Genomic DNA, 27,510 nt, shown 5'->3' with positions numbered 1-27,510 from the left:
TTATCCCATTTATGGTATCGATGTGCGACTTTTTAGCAAGTCATGTCTCTTCATAGCAAACATATCCAAATGTTTGCAATTACTAATAATTATATTATATTTTTGAAAGCACCATTTTAACAGTTTTGCATTTGCCATGAATTTCTATCACACCATGCGATTCACTCTTTTCTTTGCAAGAATTACTTGTCTAATGCTGCATAGACCAGACATGCCTGACACTGCAAGCCTCATTCACACTCTTTACTTATTTTGACAAATATGGCTAAGAGGCCATGATACCTTTCATTCTGTCATATTTCTATGACTTCATCCAAAACAACGGTACCTTCACTATAGGGTAAAACTTTGTCTCATGTTGACGTGTAATATTATGGCTTGGATAAGACAAAAACTCCTTATCCAACAAAGCATATTAATCTCTATTATAACTGCTCAAGAATATTGATGAATGTCATTTATAAATTTGTGATCACTACTTCTCTCTATGTGTCATCATATGTATACAGGTTTATGTTTGGTATATACAAACCTTTAAATATTCGCCACAAAGCTAATGCTAGAGTGGGGAATTAAGAAAATTTTGCTTCCAACCACAATGCTACAGTAATGTTCCCGTCATTAAATTAATAATTAAGCAAACCTTTGTTCATGGGCTGATTGATTTAGTATATCTCGGACCCATTTTTATTTTATTGTTTCCGTAGGTTTGGCCATCGGCTATATTTGTAAACCTTCAAGAAGTTCCTTCAAAGGGTATTTAAGCACGGCATGTAGGTAGTAGTTGGTATGCGATTTGGATTATTTTCTTTGTACTGTGAATTCCTATTGGAGTTCAGTATTGTTCGCCATTTCGGAAGTGAAAGATCTTCCCTACTTGGCTAATCTGGTTTTGGTGGGATTCAACCCTCACCCTACTCCATCTCTCTATTACTTGCTTGAATCTAGCGATTTCACACACCATCTTTGTTTGCAAATTCATATATCTATATATCTATGATTTGAATTTCAAAATCTGTAGTGGCATTAATTGGCATTTCTAGCAAATATATTCCCTTTTGTTCTGGTATCTCAAAGTGCAGCTCAACCCATGACCTTGAGGCCCTCTATACCCATCCACACAACTACCAAATTCACCGTACGACAATCCCATCTACTCACAGTACGGCCTTTACTCTACACCATACAACCCCAACATCCCCTACAACCATAGTACAATTCACCCCTCACCATATGGCTCCTCTTTCCTTACCGTACAGCCAATTAACCACAACCCTTATGGCTAGTCTAGTGGCAACCGTACAGCCTGAGGATGACAACCATATTATCAAACCATTGCTCCACCACAACCATACAGTCCTTTCTATCGTGTTTTGTTGGCTTCCACAATACCGTACAGCTCCCTAATTGTGCACAAAACACCATCATATGACCCGCTTATCTTCTTATCTTCCTAGAGGTGACGTTTGGAATGTAACATTACAGCTACAACGATCCCTGTCTCATTAGTATAGCATGATCCCAACAGGCCTTGCAATTACCACGGCACCTTGATTAGCTCTCGCACATCACCGCTCCTAGTGACACCTCAAAGAAGCCATAGCATTGTTGATCTCTTTGTTTCTACATTTATGTCATCCCCCTTTGCAAAAATGCTTATCAAATGAAAGTGTGTCCCAAGGGCTTCTACGAACTATAAGTCTTCCTCAAAATATGGATCAAAGAAGAAATACTCTCCCTCATCATAGCAACTAGACTAGGGAGGCCCAAGCTTTCTCTCAAGCAGTTTCTGCTGATTATAAACTTATGACTGTTTACTTTTATTTTATCGAGCCTTTCACATGCATCGTCTTCTCATATCTGATTTCTTTCTTCTTTAATCACTGCTTATAGTTTGAGTCTTTTACCCAATGCTTTATTCAATATAGTGGTTGGCTGTCATAGAACTGGTTACTTCCTTCAATACTTGATGTCAAAGTTTTCCCATTATCAAGTTCAGGCTTCCTTTCCTACATTTGCAATGTGGCTCTAATACCATGTTGAATTTTCAGGATCGCAGCAAATGCACTAAGCACTGCCATGTTTGTGGTATGTGTTTTCCAAATGCATCCATCTCTTTGAATTTGCATGAGAAATAATCCGAGAAAAGACATGTCCCTTCATGGGACATGTCTATTCATTAATATAATTAATATAATAGCAAACTTAATTAGAGTTATATATATATATATATATATCATTGTAATTATATTAACTTCTCTCTGATCTCAAAGGTTTATCTTACCAAAGCTATCAAAACATCAACAGCCTATAAGTCCTTTCTTGCATCTTGTTCTGAGATCGTGCATCTTAGATAGTGGTTTTTTTTCATATTTGAACTTTCCACATAAAAATCTAGTATCCATGTATTGTGTTTTTTGCTTTATCTTCCATTGATGTTTAGTTGGTGACAGAGACTTGTTAACTGTTTGTGACTAGAAAGTTTTAAGGATTTACTCAAGACTAATTCTCTGCTCCACCCCTGCCCCCAACCCCACCCTCTCAATCTTGTCGAGTGCTCAAAAATTGGTATTAGAGCTAGGTTTCGTGAGAGGTTTAAATGCTTGAGGAAGGTTCAAGATGGCACATCAAAGTGGTCAAGAAGTACCAAAGATTGATGACACAAACTAATTCTTTTTGGAACATGCAAATAAAATCTTGTTTGGACTGTGTTGTTTAGAATATGGGAAGCAGTTTAAGAATGGTTGTACTCCAGCCAGTGCTCCTACTCTGAATGAAATCAATGCAATTATTAGTGGTTTAAGTGGTAGAACTCTTGAAGGTTATGCTTTGCAAATCCACAAAGGAAATTTGGGAAAAGCTTAGAAACATTTATAAAGGAGATGTAAAAATCAAGCAAGTCAAGATGCATAACCTGAAGTAAAAGTTTATAACTTTGAGGATGACTAGAAATGAGAACATTAAAAGTTACCTACATTGAATGAATGAGTTAGTTGATGGAATCAGGGATATTGGAGAAACTATGGAGAAAAAAGTTGTTCTGCGAAAAGTAATGAGAACATTGGCTAGACCTAAATTGTATGCTATTGAGAAAAGTCATAACACAGATACATATACATCGGATCAAATCTATGCACGCATCCTTGTCTTTTGAGATATCAGAATTTGAACCTGATTATCATAATGCTAAGCAGGAAGCTACATTCAAAGATACTAAGAAAATTAAAGATATACTTGGAAAAAGTAAAGATCTAGATGGTAAGGAAGCAAAATTTGTGAGAAGACTAAAGACAAGGTTCAAAAAATAAAAAGGTATGTTTCCCTTAAAATGTTTTAATTGTAGAAGAATTTGGCCTTATGTTGCTGGATGTACTTTCAAGGAAGATAGACCTAATGATGATAACAAGAGAAAGGATAATTATAGAAGAGATGACAAAACCAATAGAGTAAATGATAGAAATAAGCGTAAGAGGATTTTCCATTCAAAGGAGGCTCATTCATCTGAGGATGAAGATTGTGATGATTCAAGTGATAAGAAATTGTTACTAGTCAATAAAGAAGATAGTGGAAGGTATGGCTCTCCACATGCTACTAAAAACAGATAAAGGTCAATGATTATGTGCACCATTCTCATGTAACCTAAAGCTTGGAAATTAATAGTGAATGCTCAAATAATATGACAGGTGATAAAAGAAAGGTACTTGACTTTTAAAAGTGTGATGGTGGATCACTTAAGTTTGCTAGTAAAGAGGCTACACATATATGGTCAAAGAACCATATTGATGCAATCAAGGTTAGAGAAATCCCCAAAGGAGATTTAGAAATAACACACCGAAAAATGGCAATTCAAAACAACAATAACACCAACCAAACAAGGAACTGGAATTTCAGTTATCATCAATTGGCCTGCAAGTGTAGATTGCAAATGTAAGACACAAGCCTTCTTACATTTCAGGCATACAAGCTTGATTATTTACAAAATCAGATGCTAGTTTACCAACTATCTTCACTATAACAACATTGCTAAAACAAGGACTGCTACTCTACTTCTATATAAGATCGTCAGCCACAAGTCAGCTTATCCAATCAATAATTTCAAAGACAAAGGAAATGCATAAAAACATATAGGTAAGGACCTAGACACATAAGAACACCCTCAAATAGATACATCATGTTGTACGAGCACACAAGAGGGTCGGCCACATGTATAACAACATGGAACAATGCACCAATTAGCATCACATGTTGTGAATCTCCATTGCCAGACAAATCTCCCCAACCTGGCTGTTAGAACAAGAAAGTAAATATAGGACTGGACCAATCATAAGATAACTTCATCTGGAGACCTTAAAACAAACTACAAAGCTAAACATAGGATATCCGTGATGCCTAGACCACGCCATAAGGATCACATTAGAGAACGAATGAACGGGAACGACACCATCCAAAACAACAAGAAATTGTCCAACTATTATAGGAAACAAACTCAAAGAAAATCTTTTTGGGTTATGAAAGGTTGCCAACGACTCAAGGATGCTCATGCATCAAACACCTAAGGTGAATAGGAGATGTTCCATACGAGGAACTTATGAATCTAATAGGATACAAAACATAAATTCCATATTGATTCTTGACCCACATCTCCTCATCACAAGGAAAATGGTCGTGCCAGCTCTGCAAATGACTACTCACATTGTTGTTGATGCAAGTGTTCACCACAACCCTAGTAGCATACATCTCAACATCCGGTGTTATTCTGCTTTGATTGAGAAACTCACACCAATTCCTTCTAGTCCTTTTTTTCCTGCAGTCAGCAACCAGTGTCCACTTCTATGATGTTTGACTTCATCTATGTCAGTGCTCATCAACTCCTTTACCTTTGATCTACTCACAAGATCATGTTGCTCATTTAATACCACTCTGATAACCTATTGTTGCAACACCATCTGGTTGTCATCAACCTTCATCACCACTGTTTCAAATCCATTCGTCAAACTCCTCCATAATTGTACAACCTCAGTAATCTCATTAGTCACTTGTTGCAAATCCATCACCTTTTGATCCAAAGCAAACTAATCTCGATGCAAGTCCTCATCACACTCAGGTTCCTACCCTTCCTTTCTTCCTCCAAAGGAATTAAAGTAAACCTTATGCCATCCTTCACAATAGAAACAACAGTCCTCCAGAAATCATGAATAGCTCCAACATCATATTGCCAAGGTCTTCCTAATAAAACATGGCAAGCACGCATGCTCACCATATTACACAATAACGCGTCCCAATATGGTCCAATGTTGAAATTAAACCAACACTACTCCTCCACTTCTACCATGTGAGCATCTTGAAACTAACTTACCCATCTAGACAAGGATGTTTGAGTCTCCTTAACTCAATCTTTTGTACCATCAGTTCCGATACATGGTTATCAATACTAACATTGTCCATAATCACCTTACAACATTTACCACTTGATTTACAAACAATTCAAAACAACTACCTTCTCTACACGTTCTTTGGTTTTTCGTTGCTCAACATAACTCTCCTAAACATCAGAAATTCTCCCACCTCAGGTGAAGCCTCTTTCTCAGCAAGTTCATCCTTTGTGTGTTCCTCATGTGTTATTAGGTTTTGTTTAACTCTGCTAGAACTAACCAAACATGGTCCAATGTTATAATTAACCCAACACTACTCCTTCACTTCTACCATGTGATCATCCTGAAACCAACTTATTCCATATGGACAAGGATGTTTGAGTCTCCTTAACCCAAGTTTTTGTACCATCTCTTCTGATACATGGTTATCAATACTACCATCGTCCATGATCACCTTACAACAGTTACGACTTGATTTACGAACAATTCAGAACAACTGCCTTCTCTACACATTCTTAGGTTTTTCGTTGCCCAACATAACTCTCCTAAATATTGGAGATTCTACCATCTCAAGTGCAGCCTCTTTCTCAGCAAGTCCATCCTCTATATGTTCCTCATGTGCTACTAGGTTTTGTTTAACTCTGCTAGAACCAACCAAACATTGGAAAGTTTTATGTCCAACATTACCACATTTAAAACAAGTGCCTTTGAACTCTTCATTGCACTACCTCTTCCATGAATTGTCTGATCGGGTTCTTCTTCAATCACAAGTTTATCCGTTCTCTTATCAACAACTAGTTTATCCCTAACCCTAAGGGTAAGTTGTTTTCCTTTCAACTTAACATTTGCCTTCAAGGGATACTAATAAGTATATTCAATTGAGCTAATCCTCGATATACTTAACTCATCTTGAATGTTAAGTCCTAGGTCATTAACATACCAAACCACCTTTTCCGTAAATGACTCTCAGTGTCCACATATGATTGTCATCTTGTAGAACACTTTGATGTACTCCTTAACTGTCAAATCCGTTTGTTTCAAGTTTTGTAGTTTTTTAAACAGTTTGAAATCATAATCCTCTATTATGAACTTGGCCTTAAGTCTAGAGACCATAAATCTCCATCTAGTGATCTTAGGTTCACCAATATCTTCTCTACCTTTGTTCAATTCTTTCCACCATAAGGTGGCATGACCCTTCAACTTAGTTTGCGCTAACTTAACTCTCTATGGATCCTTAACATCTTCAAGCTCAAAGTAATCATCTAGTTCACCAATCTATCAATTCCTCTGGATGTAATCAACTAGTAAAGAAAGAAACATCAATTCTACGAAACTTATCCATTTGTGTCATAGCTCTCAACATTTTTTCTTAATCTACAAGGATCTCAAATTCGAATGTCTCAAGATCTTCAACTACTTCCTCAGATTCATCTTCAGTCTCAGGGTTCCTCCTACCCCAGTCATCTCAATCCTTATCTCATTTTTTAATTCCTCCATCATTCGCTCTAGCCTTCTAGGATTTTATCTTTTAGGTGGCATCCATGCAAACTTAAGTCATCTTAGATTCACAATCTCTTCAAGTTCGACAATCTGATCACAGGTGTTGATTTCCCTAACACAATAAAGCAATCTACCAACACCAACAATCTGCCTTAATAATTTGTCTGCTTAGTCCTAGGAACCACCAACTTCCCCTCAACCAAATCACCAACTCTTCCTTGTGCAACCCTCTACAGTTGTAGGTCAAACCTATCTTCTGCCACCCCACAGTCAGAATCTCTAGGATTCACAATCTCTGGAACTGGCTCTGATCAATTACTTACTGTTGTAACTCTCTCTCTCATACCAATCAACAACGAATCTTTCTCTTGACCACCTTACACAAGCCACCGGTTGATGTAGGTCAGATCCGTGGTTATGCCACCTCATGAACAAGTAAACAACTTCGCAAGCTCATATATCCAAATTTAGAAACCAAGAATCGGAATTGTGCTCTCATGCCACTTGGCGTAGTCAAAGATAGAGAAATCCCCAAAGGAGATGTCTAACCTTGCAACTAGAAACACGACAACGGAAATGACAACTCAAAGCAACACTAATACCAGCCAAATAAGGAAATGGAACAAAATTATCATCAAGTTGTCCTGTAAGTGCAGCTTACAAATTTAGGACACAAGCCTTCTTACGTTCTAGACATAGAGTTTTGATTATTTACAAAAGTAGATGCTAGTCTACTAGCTATCTTCTCTCTGACGACATTGCTAAAACAAGGCACAAGATAGCCAACCACAAGTCGACTTATCCAAGCAACGATCTCCAAGACAAAGGAAACGCATTACAACATATAGGTCAAGACCTAAATCCATAAAAACACCCTCAAATACATATATCATGTTGTGCGGATACACAAGAGGATTGGTCACAAGTATAAAAACATAGAACAAACCACCAATTAGCATCGCATGTTGTGAATCTCCATCGCAAACTGAATCTTGCCAACCTAGCCTTTAGAATAGGAAAGCAAATATAGGATCGTACCAATCATTAGATAACTTCATCTGGAAACCTTACAACAAGCTACGAAGATAGGCATAGGATCTCCATGATGCCAAGACCGCACCATAAGGATTGCATAAGAGAACAAGCCAACTAGAACAATAGGAAATTGTCCAACTGGAACAAGGAAAATAGATAAAAGGAAATATTTTGGGGTGATGCAAGATTGCCAACGACCCAGGATGCTCCTGCATCACATATCCATTGATGGTAGGAACAAGATAGAGGATGTTTATTATGTTAAAGGTTTAAGACATAATATTTTGAGTGTTAGTCAGATGTGCAGCATAGGTTACAAGCATATATTTCATGGATTTGGGTGGGAGATCCGAAAGGAAATTCGAGAAGACAAGTTGTAGAAGGTAGAAGTACAAATGGTAGTGTTCATTACTTGAGGAATTTAGAGGATGTAGCTCTCTAATGGTGTAGAGTAGTGAATGTTGGTTACAACACAAAAGAATGGGACACATTAACTTTGACAACATAGTGAGGATCAGTTCTACACAAGTAGTCAGAGATTTGTCAAAGATTATCAGCCTCTACTAGTATGGCATTTTCGCTGGGAGATAAATTAGTCTCTTGGCTAAGCAAGATGCAAACTTTTGTATCATTGTCAACAACAAAAGCAGAATATATTGTTGCACTCAAGCAATGTGGATGAAACAAACTTTAAGAGATATTAAGGTGGTGTATGATGAAGCTACTCCTATTATATTTGATAATACAAGGGCTGTTAACATTTTACAAAATCTGGTGATCCATTTCGAGGAAGTCAGATTAGAATATGTGCCTGCAAAGCATCCAATTGCAAGTACTATCACCATGTCACTATCAAAGAATACTTCTAAGTATCTCTGGCAAAAGTTAGGAGTTACTGACCCTCCTACTTCAAACTAGATGCACAAAATTGGTGCATCTTTTCAAGGGGAGATTCAAAGTCTATCTTTTGTTAACTAGATTGATGCGGTGGCTGGTCTCTCGGGGACTACTGAAGATTGTGGTCTCTTAGTTGCAGGAGAGTGCTGCACATGAGATATTCCTGATAGGGAGAGACAGTTGCATCGCATAGTGCATTTTGTACCGACTCTTTCATGAAATCGGCACTTGTGCAATTGCTGCTTCTTATCAAAATAAAGAGAGCTAGGCTGCAAATCTTGGTAGATCTTGAAAATTTGAGTATACTCTTGTCTTCCATTGAATGATGATCTAGATAATCAAAAACGCTTGATAGAAATACCAGATTTAAAGGGTACTCTCTTTGTGTTTTTGTGTTGCAGCTTCATTTTGGAGCTTGTTTGTGCAGACCTAAGCTTACCGTTGAAATCAGAACTTCCAAGAAAGCTAGATTTACCTTTTACTTTGTCCAAATCAGACATGAGGCCAGATCTATGAGGATTTGAACTTGGGAGGAGATCGGAATATCCTAGAGGTATCTGCAATTTTGGAGCATGTTGGATGAAAATAGACCCCGTCTTTGCATTCAAAAGGCTCAACAATCCTAAGCTCAACTATCAGTTTGTCTAAGTCAAATACTTTAGCCCAAAGCCTTCAGAAAAAAATTCCCCCACCCCCCTTCCCCCCCGTTATCATATACAGGATTGTCATACTTGTAGGTCATTAAAAAATTTCCATATGAACATATCAAAATTTCAGGTAACAAAAATATTTAATTTAAAAAAATTGAAGGACCTTCAAACTTCCAGCAGGTCTACCCTCTAGCTTGGTGCTAGCATGGAGATTGAAGGATTAAATTGCCTTCACATTCAGGGGTGCTTATTAGCTATTGGGGGATGCCTATCTCTGTGGGAGTATAAAAAGTCGTTAGGTTTCAGTTCAAGAAGCAATAGAAGTAATGAATCTTCTTATAATTAAATCACCCATGTTATTGGTGCTACTGTCTGCTGTAGCAGAAATTCTAAGTATGTTTTCTAATCATTAAATAGCATTATGCATTTGAGTTGTCTGATCAGAGGATCTAAGCATTCAAGAGTGCTTTGCCATACTTTGGGGGTGATATTGGGCTCTATCATTGCAATTGGAAGGCCTATCAATGGTTGTATATATAGAATGAGCTATTTTGGAGCTGAAGTTGACTGTTGAACTTGCTGCTACAGTCTGAATCAATCTGCAGTGCCTTATCTCCTAATCTAAGCCTTGTTGGAATGTCATCTTTTTCACAAACAAATTTAAGTGTAAATTGAAAATTTTCCAATCAGACTCTCTGACAGAAACAAACTATTATTTGTTTGGTCTATGTACCATTTCATTTGGCAAACAGTTAAAAAAAATTAGGGGTGTTCATTACATAGTAACAATAAAAGGAGCTTTGTTTAGTAAGTGTTAAATCAGAACCAAATAAAACATGGTTAACCATTGTACCACATAGAAGAATGGAAAGAATACCCGGATAGTGACTCTTGCAAAAAAACTCCATCCATGCTTACGCTATCCACGAGTTCATTGAATAAGGGTGCCAAATCACAGGCCTGACTCCAACAAGTTTCAGGAAAAGGTGCTGGAAAGAGAGAAAATGGAGCATGTGTTAAGCCAACACCTGGTACCTGTCCAGATCTCTGCATGGCATATACAAATCAAATAGAAACTCTTGTTTAAGATAAGAATAGGAAAGGCCATGTTTTATAACAAGTGTATTTTCGACTGTTAAGAAAGAAACTCATAAGCCCTGGAATCAATGAACAACTTTCCTTCACATCTAATATATATGGCATGTAATATAAAATACTTTCTTAAGGCACATATTCGTCTGATTAATTTGCCAGTGTCACATTCATCTACTATCAACCCCTGAAGCTGAATATCTTTATCTCTACGGTCATGTTATAAGATCTCTTGATATATAAATATAGCAGATTTATGGCAAGAAAAGAAAATAACTAATTAAAAGAAAAAATATTCATCCTGATACTCAAGGCTGCTGTGTTCACACTTACTAATGAATGATATGTAATTACTCTGTGACTCAGGAAAATACAAGGTTGCACAAGAATACCTGTACAGACCTGTCCCCAACCACAAAGCCATGTAGAGAAGCCCACACAAGGGCACTCGGCAGGAGCTCTTTTGCTACCTCAAAAGGAGGAATAGCATTGTTTGGATCGACTTCTGACAGTTTCTCACTGCCCCCAGTCGCCATTATCTGCAGCTTGAATTGTTCCATAGCTGCAAATACAAAAACAACATATTTGAGGAAAATGTAATGCTCGAATCAGCACCCTACATACAAGGCCAAATATGAGAATGAAATAAAAAATAAATTAGTTTGTATAATATTAACCAACCATAATAGAGACAATGTGCACTAATAAGGGTTAGCAATCATTCTTCACACGAACGTGACATTTTTTGTTGTAGTGGTGACTGCTGCTGTAGTTGGCATTGCTATTTATATTATTATTACCAGAGGCTGTATGTAATGTTCGAATCGGAACCGTATACAAGGGCAAACATCAGAGTGAAATAAAAAATAAATAAGTTTGTAGAATATTAACCAATCACAACGGAGACAATGTGAGATAATAAGGTTTAGCAATCATTCTTCACGCAAACATAACATTTTTTGTTGTAGTGGTGACTGCTGCTGTAGTTGTCATTGCTATTGATATTATATTTACCAGAGGCTCAATATCGGAGCCACAGCTTAAATTTGACAGTCCGCACTCACTGTTGAACCATTTTTTTACGGCGTATTTTAAATGCGAAAATATCATTTATTTTAAAATATATTATAAATTATATTCATTTTAATTTTTATTCTCTTCAGTATTTATCTTTCATGTAATATACTTTTAAAAGATTTGATTATATTTAACAGAAAATTGTAAGATAGGCTATCAAATTTAGGATTCGGAGCATTTGTCTTCTATGGTAGGTTTATGTACTATAAATGGCATTACGCTCTGCACGTGATTTAAATGTCTCCTGCTGTTGCACACTAAATGTTTTTTGAAGGCCCAATCAAATATTTTAACTCTTTTAATTCTCTCTCTCTTATTTTTTAGTTTTTAAAGATTTAACAAATTTTTTATTTGTATTTATTTTAACTAAAAATGTAATATTTAATAGTCATTAAGTTTTGAGCATATGGTGTTTGGTGCACCACTTCAAATGGCTAGGAAATGAGAGTGAGAGTCTTCTTATAGTGAAGAGAATTGAATTGTATTTAGTATAATTTAGATTCTTATAATATAACTAAGGGAGATGATCTAGTAGTTGAATATCTTAATTTTGGACTTCTTAAAATCTTATATAGAAATTTCAAATTATAATCCTTTTTTTATATTTATAATTAAAGATGAATTTGATTCAATTTTTTGAACTTGAAAACTTTTCAAATTTTATATCAAAGACAAAGCCCATTCCAGCATTATATCAGATCATATAATTCCCAATGCAATAACATTTATCCAATGGTTCGCCAAGGAAACAATTTCATATTCCAACCATAATTCCTTAAACACATTCAACACATTAATAAAGAGGCTCGAGGGTCGGTCTTACTCATTTGCTAACTTCCCAAATCTAGAACCCTTTCTAAAATTTGGTGGAAAGGACAATCTAATTTATTAGATTAATTCAATTTTCTAATGATACATTTATACATTACATATATTCCTCATTTAATCTCTTGCTGATTTGCAGTGAAATGGGGCAGCATTTAAATGGTTATAACTTCTACATTGCTACACCAAAGTCAAAACTTCAATATGCTTTGAAAAGGTGGGAAAATGAAGAACAAAACCACAAAAGAATTTAGCACAATTCTTGGGCATGTGTGACCAGTTTGACTCACCTAACTGTGTTTATCCAAAACACCAGTTCACAGCAGGGATGCCTTAATTCTATATATTTATAAGTCGTGCCTTAGGTAATAATAGTTGTCTAACACTGACAATTCTTGGGTGTGTGTGAGCAGTTTGACTCACCTGACTGTGTTTACCCAAAACACCAGTTCACAGCAGGGTAGCTTTAATTCTATATATTATAAGTCGTGCCTTAGGTAATAATAGTTGTCTAACACTGGTTGGTTGACATTCAGACTACATTGGACGATATCTTAAGTAATAATCACACACTAGAAGGGAATTGACTAAATAGTTATGCTAGCATAAGTTCAAAAATGAACATTGGAGAATTTGCCATCAATTTTTTACAAGAATTATTCATTGACTTGTGAAATTTCAAAATGTTGCAGGTTATTGAACATTTCCAACACCACTTATTTCTCCATTTAACTTTTTTTTATTTCGATTTTGTACAAATGTAGTTATTTTGGCTTCCTTGGCATGTTTTATTTTATTCGAAGGCAAAATGCATTGGTGTCCAATAGGACAACTTCAAATATTGACACTAGAAATTTATAAATTACATTCAAAAACCCACCTAAATGTCATCTATTGGAATGATGCATTGTCTAGCATGTACTAGTCCCAAAAACAAAAACTTTACTATAGTTTCCCATTTCATTTGACTGTTTCCTTGATCTCTATACATACTCAATGTACTCATTTTTTATGCCTGCCCTCTGTTTATTTTTGCTAGTGCTTGGTCATATACCAGTCTACTAGTGGGGTATGTATTGTAGTTCACAATGCCTTATGACCAGACTACTAGTGAGCTATTGACTGTAGCTCAAGATACCTTTCATAAACACGATTCAAAATTATTTTCATTATAATTCTGAGCTAACACTCATCCGGAAAATCCTTATCAGAATGTGACATTCAATGATGGTAGCTTTTATTAAACTTATATCAGGCGAAGAATTTCTTTACTAATTATCTTACCAGCAATATTTATCCATTGCTTCCTCAGTTTCCACAATAGATTTCATAAAAAAATATGGTTACTAGAATTATCCATTGTGGACTGTGTATCCCTGTTTATATTCAATGTTAAATGGTAATGCCACAACAGACAAGCATGCAAATGTGAAAGCATAGCAAGGACAAATGGGATGTGGAAAGACTGGCATCTTTATTTAATTTTAATCCTTCAGTTTTTGAAATAAATGAAATATAATAACAGTATCAACATATAAAAATACCAATATTTATTACACAATATGATTAATTTATGATATCAATTTTATCTCTTACTATTTAATATTAACATTAAAATATGATATTATTTTTATTTATTAATTGTTGCAATACATTCTTGTGCAAAATTTGGCTTCTGACCCTATGTTGATCCGATCACTCCAGATTACTTGATAGGTCTAGATTTATGTAAAGATCTTTTATTCTCATTCAAATAATGTACTGTTTATGAATAAATAATTATTCAAAATTTCAAATTATCAGAAACTAAAATACCTAATCTTATACACACACGTGGAACCTAACTCCATAAGTCGAGGTGAGTATGTGTGTCAATTCCATCATAACGAGTTATGCACCTGCTAGGACCTTTTCTCCAATGGTACTCTCCCCACAACTTGGGAGTACATCAACTGTCACACTTGCACAGTTAGTTGTCAGCACAACCAGTATTCAACAATAGCTAACATAATCAAAGATATCTACTTAATTGTTTTCACTCAAACGATTAGTACAATAATCTAGTGATTAAGCTAGACTAGTTAAACAGGATGTGACAAATCCTAGGAGGTAGCTGGAATTAGAATGGAATTGGCATTCGGAATTCTAAAAAGTTTCTAATCCATTGTTTGGGTCCGCACAATTGGAATTGGAATTGGATAAAAGTAGAATCCGGTATCCCCATTTGACCCCCAAAACAAGAATTCCAAATTCCTTCGAAATACTTGTTATTTGGAATTCTCATTTTAATTCCCATTTTTTGAAAATGAGGATTTCAACTAAAGTAAAATTTAATTGGGTTTGACATCCGGATGCCCATTTGGGGGCACCTATTTTTGCGCAAAATTTTAAAATTTAATTTTTTTAAATGGGGGGGAAATTTTCTGCTGTTACTTGCTCATATATTTGCAAATTTTTTAAATTTATTTTTTCTAAATGGGGGGAAAATTTTCTGCTATTACTTGCTAATATGTTTGCAAATTTTTGAAATTTATTTTTTTTAAACAGGGGAAAATCACTGATACATATCTGCATTTTATTTGTAGTAATGTTTCTAATGATTTGTGTTCAATATATGTATATCACTGCTCTGCTTTTGTGTCTTTGCATCAGTGTACTTCACCATTGAGTGGAATATTTCAAGCCATCATAACTCATCACTGACTTCCATCTCCCGAATCCAAGCTGCTCTAAAGCACAAACTCTTAGTTTGAATGGTGATATTTATTTTACTTTCGTGATTGTATATTGAATCAATGCTTGAACTTCTTTCACTTCATAACTGTGCATATCCTTCTTTCTATTCAATGCAAAAATTATATTTATATATATAGCACTATTCATACCATCACCATTCCTGCTGGAGTGAATCAAAACTTTTAATAATATCAGGCCTTCACCAATTATTATAGCTGCTGTGTATGCTCATTCACTTTTTAACTCATATGGTTATTTTGGCTAGTATTCCAATTCCACAATGTGCAACCAAACGGAGGAAATCTGTATTCTCAAAATGAATTCTTGGTCAACCAAACAGTCCCAAATTGAATTCCCTAATCATAATCTAGATTCCAAATTCCAGAATCCCAAAGCCAGCATTCCCAATGCCAATGCTTAATTTATATTCCACCAACCAAACGGGCCCTAGAGCAGTCATAGTTACTAGGCTTGTGAAAACCCTGTTGGTCCTAACCGATGCAATTCCTCATGCTTGTGTTTTGAAATTTTCTTGCAAAGTTTCAAGTTTTTCACAATTTTTAAACATGACAATTTTGACAAATTTTTTAAGTTGCCAGAATTCAATGGAACTTTCAAAATATGTTTTAGATGAATTATCTAAAAAAATTATACACTCAAAACTATGAAAGCATGCCAAAATCTATGAGCTGTTTGGAAACATGAAAATATGGAGTTTTAATGCAGCAATTGCAAAATTAATTGATTTTGCCTTGAACATGAAACCAATTTCACAAAGCGTGATTGCTAAGCAATATAAAAGATTTCTATAACTTCAAATTTGCATTTACATACCAATAACTTGCTGCTGTATTAAGACTATGATTTCTGGAAATTACTTGCAGTTGGAAATTACTTGCAGCAAGAATTGATACTTTGATTGCCCTTGTATTGCAACTCAAACCCTTGATAAAGACCAATGAAATGTGTCTCCAAAGGAAGGTCAATCAAGCTATACTTTGAACCTTGCCTGGCAATGACTGGAAGATATACAAAACTGAAAACGAATGCAAAACTCCTTCAGACCTGCAATGTATGGTCTTCCAAAATCGATCTCAACGATCAAATGAAGACCCTGTGCACATATAGGAACCTTTGATAGGCTATTATGAAATTATTGCAAACCAACCAGCAATTGCAGTATATAGTTTCAACACCTCAAAGTCCAAGTATGGAAAGAGCAAAATCATCAAATTCAATTATGAGAATGAGCTCTTAAGTCCCTTTTTATTCTTCCTTCTGAGAGCTCACACACATTCCTTACCCATGTGGGATAAAAGATATTCTCTCGCATATTTTCTTTTGTTTCATTTAAAGTTATATAATTTATATCAACTTTTGTGTGTTTTTCCATAGTTTTGACTTACACACCATTTAAGATAAAATTTGCTTAAAAAACTAATTGATGGGTTATGGCCTTATAGTCCTTTTAAAGGATCATTAAAGTAACTTTATTAACTAACGTTATTATAAGTTATTTAATATTATTAACTATACTTTTTTCAATAATTCCTAAGTCAACCTTTAATCATCATTCCAAAATATAGTAACCACCAAGATAACTGACTTACTATAAATGTAAAAACCCTCAACGGGCTATATCCTTAACAAACATCAATTGCTTTTGCTAATCAATAGTTTGATATGTTGTCAAACATTTAGCAGGCAAATTATTATCACTCAATAAATAATGCTTTAAATTCACAACCAGCTGCTCACAATTTTAATTGATTAAATCTTTATCAATTCGGACAAATGAACGCCACTAAACAATTCAAAAGTAATTCTATAATTGATGGCAATGCTACTAATATCCAATTTAAAAATTGACTTCTGGAAATTTACAAGAATGCAATAATGAACCTGAAAATTGACTTCTAACAAATGAAATATGGATTGCAGCTCTCAAGAGATTATCCAATTTACTCACAGGTTCAGAAATACATGCTCCTCGCTTATAATCGTAGGTGCTCTAAAACCTGATTACTACCCTCCAATAATTGATTGCAGCCTTCCACAAGTCTGAAATCACTACCAAATATAGGGACAACAGCCATAATAGATTCCTCTTTAATCATGTCAAACAGCAGACAATAATGGCGTTCCAAATCTCAAATTCTCCAGCCACAATGAAATTCCTAGGCACAGTACATAACAGTCGGGAAATACTATGATTTAATTAAGACAATTCTCAAAATTAATTCACAATACCTTAACTGTGAATTACTAGGCACTTCTTAATTCCAAACCCTTATACTTCAGCAAGGGCAAAGAAATCGGCAAACTCATAAACTCTTCGCAAGGAACAAAAGAAAATAATCAATCGGATGTTTTTCTCATCAAATACCCTCATTTATAATCTCCAAATGTCACCGGTTTCCCAAAAGAACTCCACTTAAGAAGCTTACTCTACACAACATTAGAATATATTAAAGTACCATTAATATAATTTATTAAATGCTTTTGGCTCCAGAAAATGACATTTTCCACCATAACTTAAAATTCTGACACGCAATGCCACTATTTCTTGTTCCCACGATTTAAAACATTTTGTCCCGGTTTCAACGTGCGATGATACTAAGGTGACCAACAAACAACACCAACAAAAATAGCAACCTCAGCGTATTTAGAAGAATTAACAATAATAATTCACCCATCTTGCGAAAACAATTGAAGCAGCATCAAAATTGAAATCTGACAACACCAAAGTGATCCTGATGATGAAAGACGATGAATGGACCTGACGTGGTGACTTACTATAAATAGACACTCCCTCCAAGATTCTTGGAGCCCAAACCGAAAGCTTGAAATAAAAACTAAGGGCATCACCCAACTCCTCTAACTCAACTAAGCTCATCAGAACGAACAGTTTGACTTACTATAAATAGTATGTCTCTCAAATGGAGCCAAAACACACCATAAGTTGTTGGAAAGCCTATAACCACATAACTGAGACCCTCAATCCTACTGCCAGCTCACGAGGGTCGCAATGGTGAACTCACCTAGCCAACTGCAAGAACCTGCTAAAAAAAGGGGACATTACAATAAACAATAAGTCCCTCAAATGAGTCAAACAAAAAGCTGATGTGCCTAGACCTGGCCAGTAACTACTCTACATGCTGAAGATGTCCCAAAATAGAAGGTAATAGTGAACCAATGTGCCCTAATAATGATGAACTAATCCCACAATCACTAGACTAACTAAAAAGGGGATATTAAAGTCCTCCCTCACCAAAGATTGCTTGTCCCCAAGCAATCTTGGAGAAAAAACTAGCATCACAATCCACCTAGATCCCAAGGGTAAAACTATGTAATGTCCTTGTTCTACACAACTGACTCCTATACCATTAGTACCCAATAACTAACATTAATAACAGAATCATCTGGAAACTAATGGTAGGCACTGGTGGAGTAAAGAACTCATCGAAATTAACCCAACTGTAGCACCAAATCTATGAGCAGCGGAATCCCAATATAACTGACACTCATATCCAACTACAGTGCAGCAATAATAACAACCATAAAAGCTAGTAATAATACAACCACCATCTCCAAACTCGGTCAAATTGTCTTGGATGTGTTGAAACTACAAGTAATCCAACTTGCACTCATTGGCCCCATTTACAAAAGATGGTGCTAACCCATCCCACAATAGATGGTATAAACCCGAGGCCGATCCACAATAATGAACCAACAAGTCCTCCAGGTGTGAATCAAAGGAGAAATGATGAGCACTTGCAACTATAAACTCGTGATAAAATGCTCCAATCTTTGTCCACAACTCATCATCAACTATGTCAATATCATGAGATGGCTCCAATCTCTAGTCCGCAATTGTTATGGGAAAGAACCCCTAACAACCTACTCTATGAATCCTACCATGAAATTCGCGTAAGGAAGCATTGTAGCTAGAGTATCTACAATAGCCCTCGTGAAAGTTCTAATAACTCCTAACCTTTGCATGAGAGTATTTCTAGAGACTTTGTATGGTCTCTCCTGTAACTACAAACTTGAAAGAAAATAGTTTGCAATAGTGTCAGTGTGATAGAACTAGAATAAGGCGAGGTCAACCTTGTGCTCTAAACCCTGCAACTAACCATCCTGACTCTCGTAAACTACAAGTTGTCTATCACTATCAACTACATGAGATGGTTTAATGGATTCATTTCCAGAAGGAAACAAATCAACCTGAGAGTTATACTCCCAACCAGATGATACCCTACGCTCCTCCTCTAAAGGTGACGGAGAGGAGTCATGTACCAACACACAACTCTCAGGGGAGTCCATCACTACCACATAAGAATATCCGTAGTTAAATCGACATCATTTGATACTATATTGATCTCTAGAGTACCTAATACAAGCTGCAACTCTCTATTGGTCTCAGTTGTAGTAATCATCTCCAAAGACCCAACTAAGTTTGACTCAACGATAGATGTAAGCACATCCTTTTACTGCACTTCGTGAGTATCTAAGCCTCACAAGCCATTGTTGTAGATAACTGTGTTGTAACAATAACCAGTAAAGACTGTGTTGATCACAACTCCATGGTCATCTCATCCAAACGTGAATGTGACTCTTGGAGAGCCAACTAAGTACATTACAATGAGTCCACAGTCACCTCAAGCTCATGGGTGAGCTTGTCAACCACCTCCTCCTTTCCCTTCAAGGCATCATAAAATATACAGTCTCTCTCGAGCAAGAAATCTCTGCTTACCGTATGGGGTAAATAGTTTAATGCAAACAGACAATAGACAAGAACATGTAATGCAGCAATATTCTTTCTATTATTCGCATATATGCCGAAAAGATTTCATAGTGCTTCTCATGATGATTACAACGATGATCCAAAGTCCATTCCAGACGGTGTACATATACCATTCTGAAGAACCTTCCCGAAGGGGCCCATCGGTTACATAACAATTACCTTCCCAAAGGGGCCCATCGGCTACATAACAAGAACCTTCCCGAAGGGGCCCGTCGGCTACATAACAAGAACCTTCCCGAAGGGGCCCGTCGGCTACATAACAATTACCGACTACATGCTAATCTACTCGTCGACTATTTTATAATTTTACTGACAACATCATCCCCCCAAAAAGAAAAGTCATCTTTGAACGACAATTACAAAATATCCGGGACAGATTAACAAAAAAGATACATTAACTGACTAACTATAACAAGATGATATGTTTCTGTCACACCACTTTCAGTTCGTCCCGTGCCTGCACCAAACTGGTCTCTAAACCACATTGCATCTGTAGCCTCTACTAACTCAATACTGTCTCCTTAATCAAACTGACCTTGATAGCCACCCGTGCTGCTTTCTCTACTTCCAACTCTTGGGTACCCTAAGCCAAGTGTCGTTGTACTATCTTCAACTGGATGATCAGCTCCTTCTGAGCTCTCTATGCATCCACAAGACAGTTTCACGTCCAACACCTACTCCAAGTGCCTCAAAGCGTATCACCCCTCTCGAAAGGCTTGCTCCGTTGATCTTTTCACCTCTAGCACACTATGCCTGCAACAGCTCCAGGTCTCATCAACCTATTTATGTCTTTCCCTTCCCTTAGGTATCATGCATTATTCATTCTAAACATTTTCGATCTCTCGTTTTTTTTTTTTTTTTTTTGGAACCTCATATCACCCTTCTTCTATGTCTGAACGGTGGTCTCTCTCTGTTATGTTACACCTCGCTGCCAATACCATACGGTGTTTGAACCAGTAAAAATTTGCATAAATCCTCTCTACTTGTGACTATACGACATTTTCTGATGTCTGCCCAATGTATTATGGTGTCTGTATAGTGCCTTTAAATGCTTTATGTTCGCCATACGGTGACTTTACTTTTTTTTCCCTTTTTTTCTCTCTTTTTTTTTTCAATTTCTTTTTTCAATTGTTCGTTGACAAGGGAGTATTCCTTCCGTGATAGATTTTTAACTTCGACCCATTCACCATGTCCAGTACTTCCTTCTCGACGAGTGTCCATAACTTAATCGCCCTATTATCACCAACTTCCCATATCTTGTATGGTCCTACCCATTTGACTCTGAACTTTCCAAATTTGATTTCATTCCGCCCGTTATGCTTCAACACTAACTGGCCTAATTGAAACTTATTTAATTTTAGGTATTTATCATGCCATGCTTTGGGCCTATTCTATGTCACCTTCGTGGCCCATTGTGCCTGCAATCATCACTCATCAAGTTTATTTAAGTTACACAATCTCTCCCTCAAGTTTTTCGTATCACCCAATTTGTTCTCGACACTCGGGACTATGAATTTCGTCGACTGCCACTCCTTGCCGTCAATAACTATATTCTTGATTTTAGAACCTTCACTCCGTACTACTAAAGTTTTCATTAAACCCTTGCTCTTGGTTTCCTGTTCAGACCGTACAATGTGTTTTCCTTGCTACTAGCTCCTTTCTAGTAAATTCATGATGCATTCTAACCTTTTCTTTTCGCGCGGTCCGTTCACTGTGTTACATACGGTGGAATCTTTCCTTTTTTTGGGTTCGTACTATATGTTCTTCCCTTCCGCTTCAACTGTAACTGCCTTTCCTTCTTCCGCTTCTCTGTATTCTTTCGGACATTCATTTTCCTCTTCTTTCTCACCTTCATTGACCCTTAACATATTACAGCTCGAAAAGAACTCATAATCCTCCATCTACCAGTGGAAAAGGTCATTCACCGAATCCAAATCATCGTCCATCAATCCATCTTCCAACCGTAGGACTCCTTCTTCATTGGGTTCCAATTGTTGCTTTCCTTCATCCTCTTCTTCGAAATCAGATGATACGACTTCTTTGTCCACCATTTGTGTGTGTAAATCAATAATGAATTTTCATCCTTTGCTCTCCATTGATAGTGTATTCTTCTTCCAATCATCCTTAACCTTTTCTTGTACGAGCCATCCTCGGCCCAAAATGGCATCATATACTCTCCTCTTCAGCGAGATGACGACAAAATCGAGTAGGAACGGCTATGTTCCAATAGTCACTGGTTGTGCCATCAGGATTCCCAACGGTTTGATCCCGTGCTGGTCTACCGTGAGCAACTGAAATGTAGGTGGCCACAATGTCGATTGTCCCAACTTCTTCTAGGTATCTTCTGGTAGGACATTTACTCTTGATCCTTCGTCCACAATTGTGTCTTAAAGGACCGTTACTAATATGCCCATCTCTATGACTGTCGGATGCTGTTGGGATGTGAGGACTAGCAGCATTGGGTTGGCTGTACTTGCTCCACTTTCCTTTTTCCTTCCATGTTCTCCAGGTGGTTTAGCAATTGGAGTGATATTTGTGAGTACCAATTGAAGTTGAGGCATTGTGAGCAGCAAATCTTTTATCTTGATTGGTACTTCAGTTTATAATATCTATCGTACGAGGTTCTGTTCTATATAGTTCCTTGTTGAGGTACCGATAGTGTCCTTCAATTGTGATTTTTCTGCCTGCGTTGCTTTTTCAATTTCCGCCCGCGCTTCGTCCAATCTCTTCTTTTCTTCTGTCGAGTCGAGGTACAGTTTTGCTTGTTTACAGGTGATTGCGAGAACCTCCTCTTTGTCCGTCCTGATGGTGATCAAATTAACTCCTGATTTCAGGCAATTGGCATGTTCATGATCTCCAGGACCACACCATCTGCATAGCAACTTTGGTGTATTCGTTGATGTACAATTTCATGCAAAGTGGCCCCATAAATTGCATGCTCGGCATTGAACCATCGATTGATCGTTCGCATCATACTGAATTCGACTGTGGCTCCCATTATTATTGTTGGTATTGTTGTTTGGCCCTCTTTTATTATTTCTGTACCCACCCGAAGTGGCAGCATCATTGCTTGTGTTTCTGCTCCCTCCTGACACAGAAGCCTCCTGTGTCAAGAGCACTTGTTGATGCCCTCTTGTTTTCACATTGAAGGGGCATTCTTTTGTGGAATGTCCCATAATTTGACAGATATCGCAGAACTGGTTCTTCGGACAGGATCCCTTCATCTGACCTTCTCTCTTGTATTCTATGCACCAAAGCTCGTTTCCCTTTGTCTCTCTCTGCATATTCTTAAATTCCTTCATCATTCTAATCATATCCTTCTAGAGAGCTCGAACCTTCTTACTGCCCTTTTCGTCATCACTGCTATCTTCTTCCGAATCATCTGAGTCGGATGAGCTACTTTTCTTCTTTTTCGTTTTCTGTTCACTCTCTAAGTCCATCACTTGATTGTATGCTTCAGTGTATGATGATGGCGGCACAATCTTCATTTTCTTCCTTAAGTCCGAGCGTAGTCCTTTAATGAACTACCGCTTTTTCAGCCCATCTGTTGGCTTACTTTCCATTTTATTTATCAATTCTTTTAGTTTTCTGGCATATACATGGACTGTTTCATTTTTCCCTTGCTTTGTGATGTAGATTTCTGCTACAATGTCACTGTCGTCTTGCAGCAATTGAAATTCGGTGATAAACTCCTTTTTAACTTCCCCCTATGTAGTTAATTTTTTGGGATCAGCATCGGCAAACCAATCAACTGTTACAGCCCTTAGGGTTGCTGGAAATTGTCAAATCCATTCATCTGTGTCAGTTACACCATTCCCCGTCCAAATTGTTTCGCATGTCTTACAGTGTTTGATTGGATCGGCCGTTCCATTACCATCAAACTTTGGCAATTTTTCCTTTGGTCCAGCCATTATTATTCCAGTTGGAGGTACTAGTTGTGTACTCGTGTTGTTCTGCACACTCGCGTTGTTCTAAACACCTACATTGTTCTGCACACCCATGTTGTTCTGAACACCCGCACTGTTTCGGGCAGTCGTCTTCTTTCCAACAGCCGCGTTACTTGGTGAAAAAGGGTTTTCCTCAAGCGAAGTTGTCCGTTCCGGAAGAGTATTGCAGATGAAGAGTTCAAACTCGTGCTCCCTCGACACTCCGAGTCGTGCGAGTTAATTCCCTTCCATCTGAATTCTCTTCCCTCGACATATACAGGTTAAGAAATTCCTGCCTTGTTTCTTCCACCAAATCCAACCGCTATCAAGTCTCTTCCAACAATTCCTCGGTGCTTCGGTGTCCGTTGGCAATCTACTATAACCTCCGTCTGCGCTCGACCTATTGTGCCAAAATTAAAATTTCTTGTGCGGTGCCTATTCCATCTTTTCCCTTTATCTTATTTCTATCCTTGTTAAGCTGATTCGGCATTAGTCTTCATTCCTCTGCCTTCGTTCCAGGTCCATTGGGCAATGGCACCAAATGTTTACCGTATGGGGTAAATAGTTTAATGCATACAAATAATAGACAAGAACATGTAATGCAGCAATACTTCTTTTATTATTCGCATATATGCCGAAGAGATTACATAGTGCTTCTCATGATGATTACAACGATGATCCAAAGTCCATTCCGAACGGTGTACATATACCATTCTGAAGAACCTTCCCGAAGGGGCGCATTGGCTACATAACAATTACCTTCCCAAAGGGGCCTCTCAGCTACATAACAACAACCTTCCCGAAGGGACCTGTCGACTACATAACAACTACCGACTACATGCTAATCTACCCATTGGCTATTTTATAATTTTACCAACAACAATCTCAATCTGCTAGCAACTATAAATAATTATGTCTCATAATCCTAATAGCCAATCAGAGAGCATGAAACTCCCCAAGGGAAAGGTCATTCTCACTATGCACAACTATCATAGGGAAACTCCAAGAAAAGGTAGCGAACCTCTGTTGTGCAACATCGAAGTGCTCTAAAGCTATGGCAATCATGTTATCGCTAATCTTTAGCTGCCTAATCAGATTAGAAAGGAACCTATAGCAGTTGACTCCTACACGTATCCTCTAACCCAAACTTGGCACTATGAAGAGAGCCTAAATCAAAGTCACTCACCACATGAAGTGTAGTGTCATGTGTGCTGTCATCAATACATACATCAACAACTAAGGTGTTGCTACTGGGTACTTCACCGGATGGCTCATCTGGCAAAGAAGTAGTTGTTGATCTAACAGTATTCTCGCATGTTCTCTCTTGTTGTCACTGCATCACCATCAAATGCATGGTCTTGGGAACTTATGCCAACAACTACATCATCTGAATCAACCTGCTATGAGATCCAATCACACTCCATAGCCAATGTGACCAGCACTTGAGCACTAACATGTGGTAACTCAAAAGGAATGCTCTCCACATATGTAGCTACTATTGTATCATCATGATGACAGGAATCTTTATTGCTTTCATGCAAATCAGAACTTATGTGTAATGTCTCAATGGCAAACTCGGCCTGAAGGTGATCTCGGCCCAAAGGCAATCTCAGCCTGAAGGGGATCTAATCCTGTAGGCGATCTCTATCCAAAGGCAATCTTGACCCGAAGGCAATCTCTGACCGAAGCAATCTCGATCTGAGAGCAATCTAGACCCGAAGGGGATTTCAACCCAAAGGGAATCTTAACCCGAAGGCAACAAAAGAAATCTCGGTTCGAAGACAAGATTGGTCCGAAGGGGATCTCGACCCAAAGATAATGACTTCCCGAAGGGAATCTCAACCCGAAGGGGATCTCAACCCAAAGACAATGACTTCCCAAGGGAATCTCAACCCAAAGGCAATTAATCTAACACCACTGTAATGTTTTGCTTCTGGCTAGACGTTGCTTGATACCCAAACCCAAAAGTAAGCTTCAGAAACACCAAAACACAATCCAATGATGTCTATGCAGTATGAGATGTGTTGGCCGAACAGTTGTCTGGGTTGACTGTATGGTAATACCGAATGTGCAGGATTGACCAACAAAATGCTTCATCGGTGACAGGTCGTACAACAGGTGCAAGGGAGATTGTATGGTGTTTGTTGGATGACCATACAGTGGCCAAGTCTAGCCGTAAGGAAATGGTTGTACAGTAGCCAAGTGTGGAATGGAGGTCCATACGATGGAGCTGAAATGGGTCCCCACGGTCTAAGAGTTACAAGTGGTCGTACGGTGGAGGGAGGCGGATGATGGAGGGTCGTGTTGGTTCCCAAGACCACAGATTGGAAATCCAAGAGCTTGCCCCTTCTCCAATAGGATTCTGCAATCAGTTCTGGCCAACGAACGGGAATACTTCTCGATTCCACTGCACTTCAGGGTCCGCTACACCTAGGCGGGTAGACATTCTCCTCGAACCTGATCACTTGGTTCAAAGTTTTTTTAAAGCGAATTTAAGCTTTGGAGTTCTTCGACTGGCAAGGTCCTCAAACTCAATTAAAATGAAAACTGGATGCTGAGTGTTTCAATGTTTTGTATAAGGTTTGTTAATAATGGATTTAATGCTTGTAGGAAGGAAGTTATAGATTTTCTGACTTCAATAATAAAAAGACTAGTGTCTCTGCTCATCCGGGCAATAGAGTCAACTTCAATGAATTTTCATGTACAACTTTATAATATTTTACAAACTTTACTACCAACAATTAAACAATCAAGATGCGACAGACCAAATATTATGCAATCTTAAATTAGTCCAAATTGAACTTTAACTCCTCTAGTAGGGAGACAAACTAGATACAAATACGGAAACAACTATATATTTCACAATATTTGTAATGATCCAATTTTTATTGCTAAATGACCATGTCCACTTATCCGACATTAAAATTGTTTACAGAATTCCAAAAAAATAATAACAAAGGATGATTCATCTGCAGTTTTAATCTCCATGCCATTTAGTAAAAAACAAAAGACATTTTATTTTATTGTAAAAATAAAATAATTGAATTTATATTATGAAGTCATAATATAGCTCCTTATCCCTCCATACAAAATAATATAAATACTTCTTCTTGTAGAATATGATTGTTCGAATATGTCTTATCACAAATAACTTGTCCCTTATTTATATCTTAGATATAAAGAGACATGACTTTTAAATATGAAAGATTACCTCCCTTTTAAAAATAATATTTTCAATTCAATTACAATCACACCTCTTCATTTAAACCCTTTTGCTTTTAAAATAATTATTACTTTAATTTCTTTAATGAGAGACCAAGTTTAATTGGGTGATGTCATTAACAGATATTGGAGCATATGGATTTCTATAGTTGAAATTGTAATATTTCAACGATACTATACAGGTAATATAGTCAGTTCCATCTACCTAGCACACATGATAACTTTTGTGAATCCTTCCTAATGTATCAATGACATACATACTAGTGAATACAATCTCTATTCACACTCATTTTTCCTTAAATTTTGTTCGACTATTCCATTCAATAGCATTTATGTCTATTTTGTTGACGCCATACCTTGACCTTTTCACT

The 27,510-nt window shown here is 37.1% G+C and overlaps 1 protein-coding gene across 1 annotated transcript in view; it reads right to left on the bottom strand.

Moving 5' to 3' along the window:
- GSH2 (glutathione synthetase 2) overlaps positions 1-27,510 on the bottom strand; it is a 220,641-nt gene that overhangs the window by 135,771 nt on the left and 57,360 nt on the right. The window contains exons 2-3 of the mRNA XM_089820872.1: positions 10,939-11,108; positions 10,332-10,501 (exon numbers count right to left, since the gene is read on the bottom strand). Coding sequence (XP_089676998.1) covers positions 10,332-10,501; positions 10,939-11,108 — 340 coding nt within the window. The remainder of the gene's footprint in view (positions 1-10,331; positions 10,502-10,938; positions 11,109-27,510) is intronic.

The sequence above is a fragment of the Cupressus sempervirens genome, chromosome 3, assembly GCF_028749045.1.
Source record: "Cupressus sempervirens isolate cs-2001-9-10 chromosome 3, ASM2874904v1, whole genome shotgun sequence".
In the NCBI taxonomy this organism is placed as follows: domain Eukaryota; kingdom Viridiplantae; phylum Streptophyta; class Pinopsida; order Cupressales; family Cupressaceae; genus Cupressus; species Cupressus sempervirens.
This window is presented reverse-complemented; position numbering and strand designations above follow the sequence as displayed.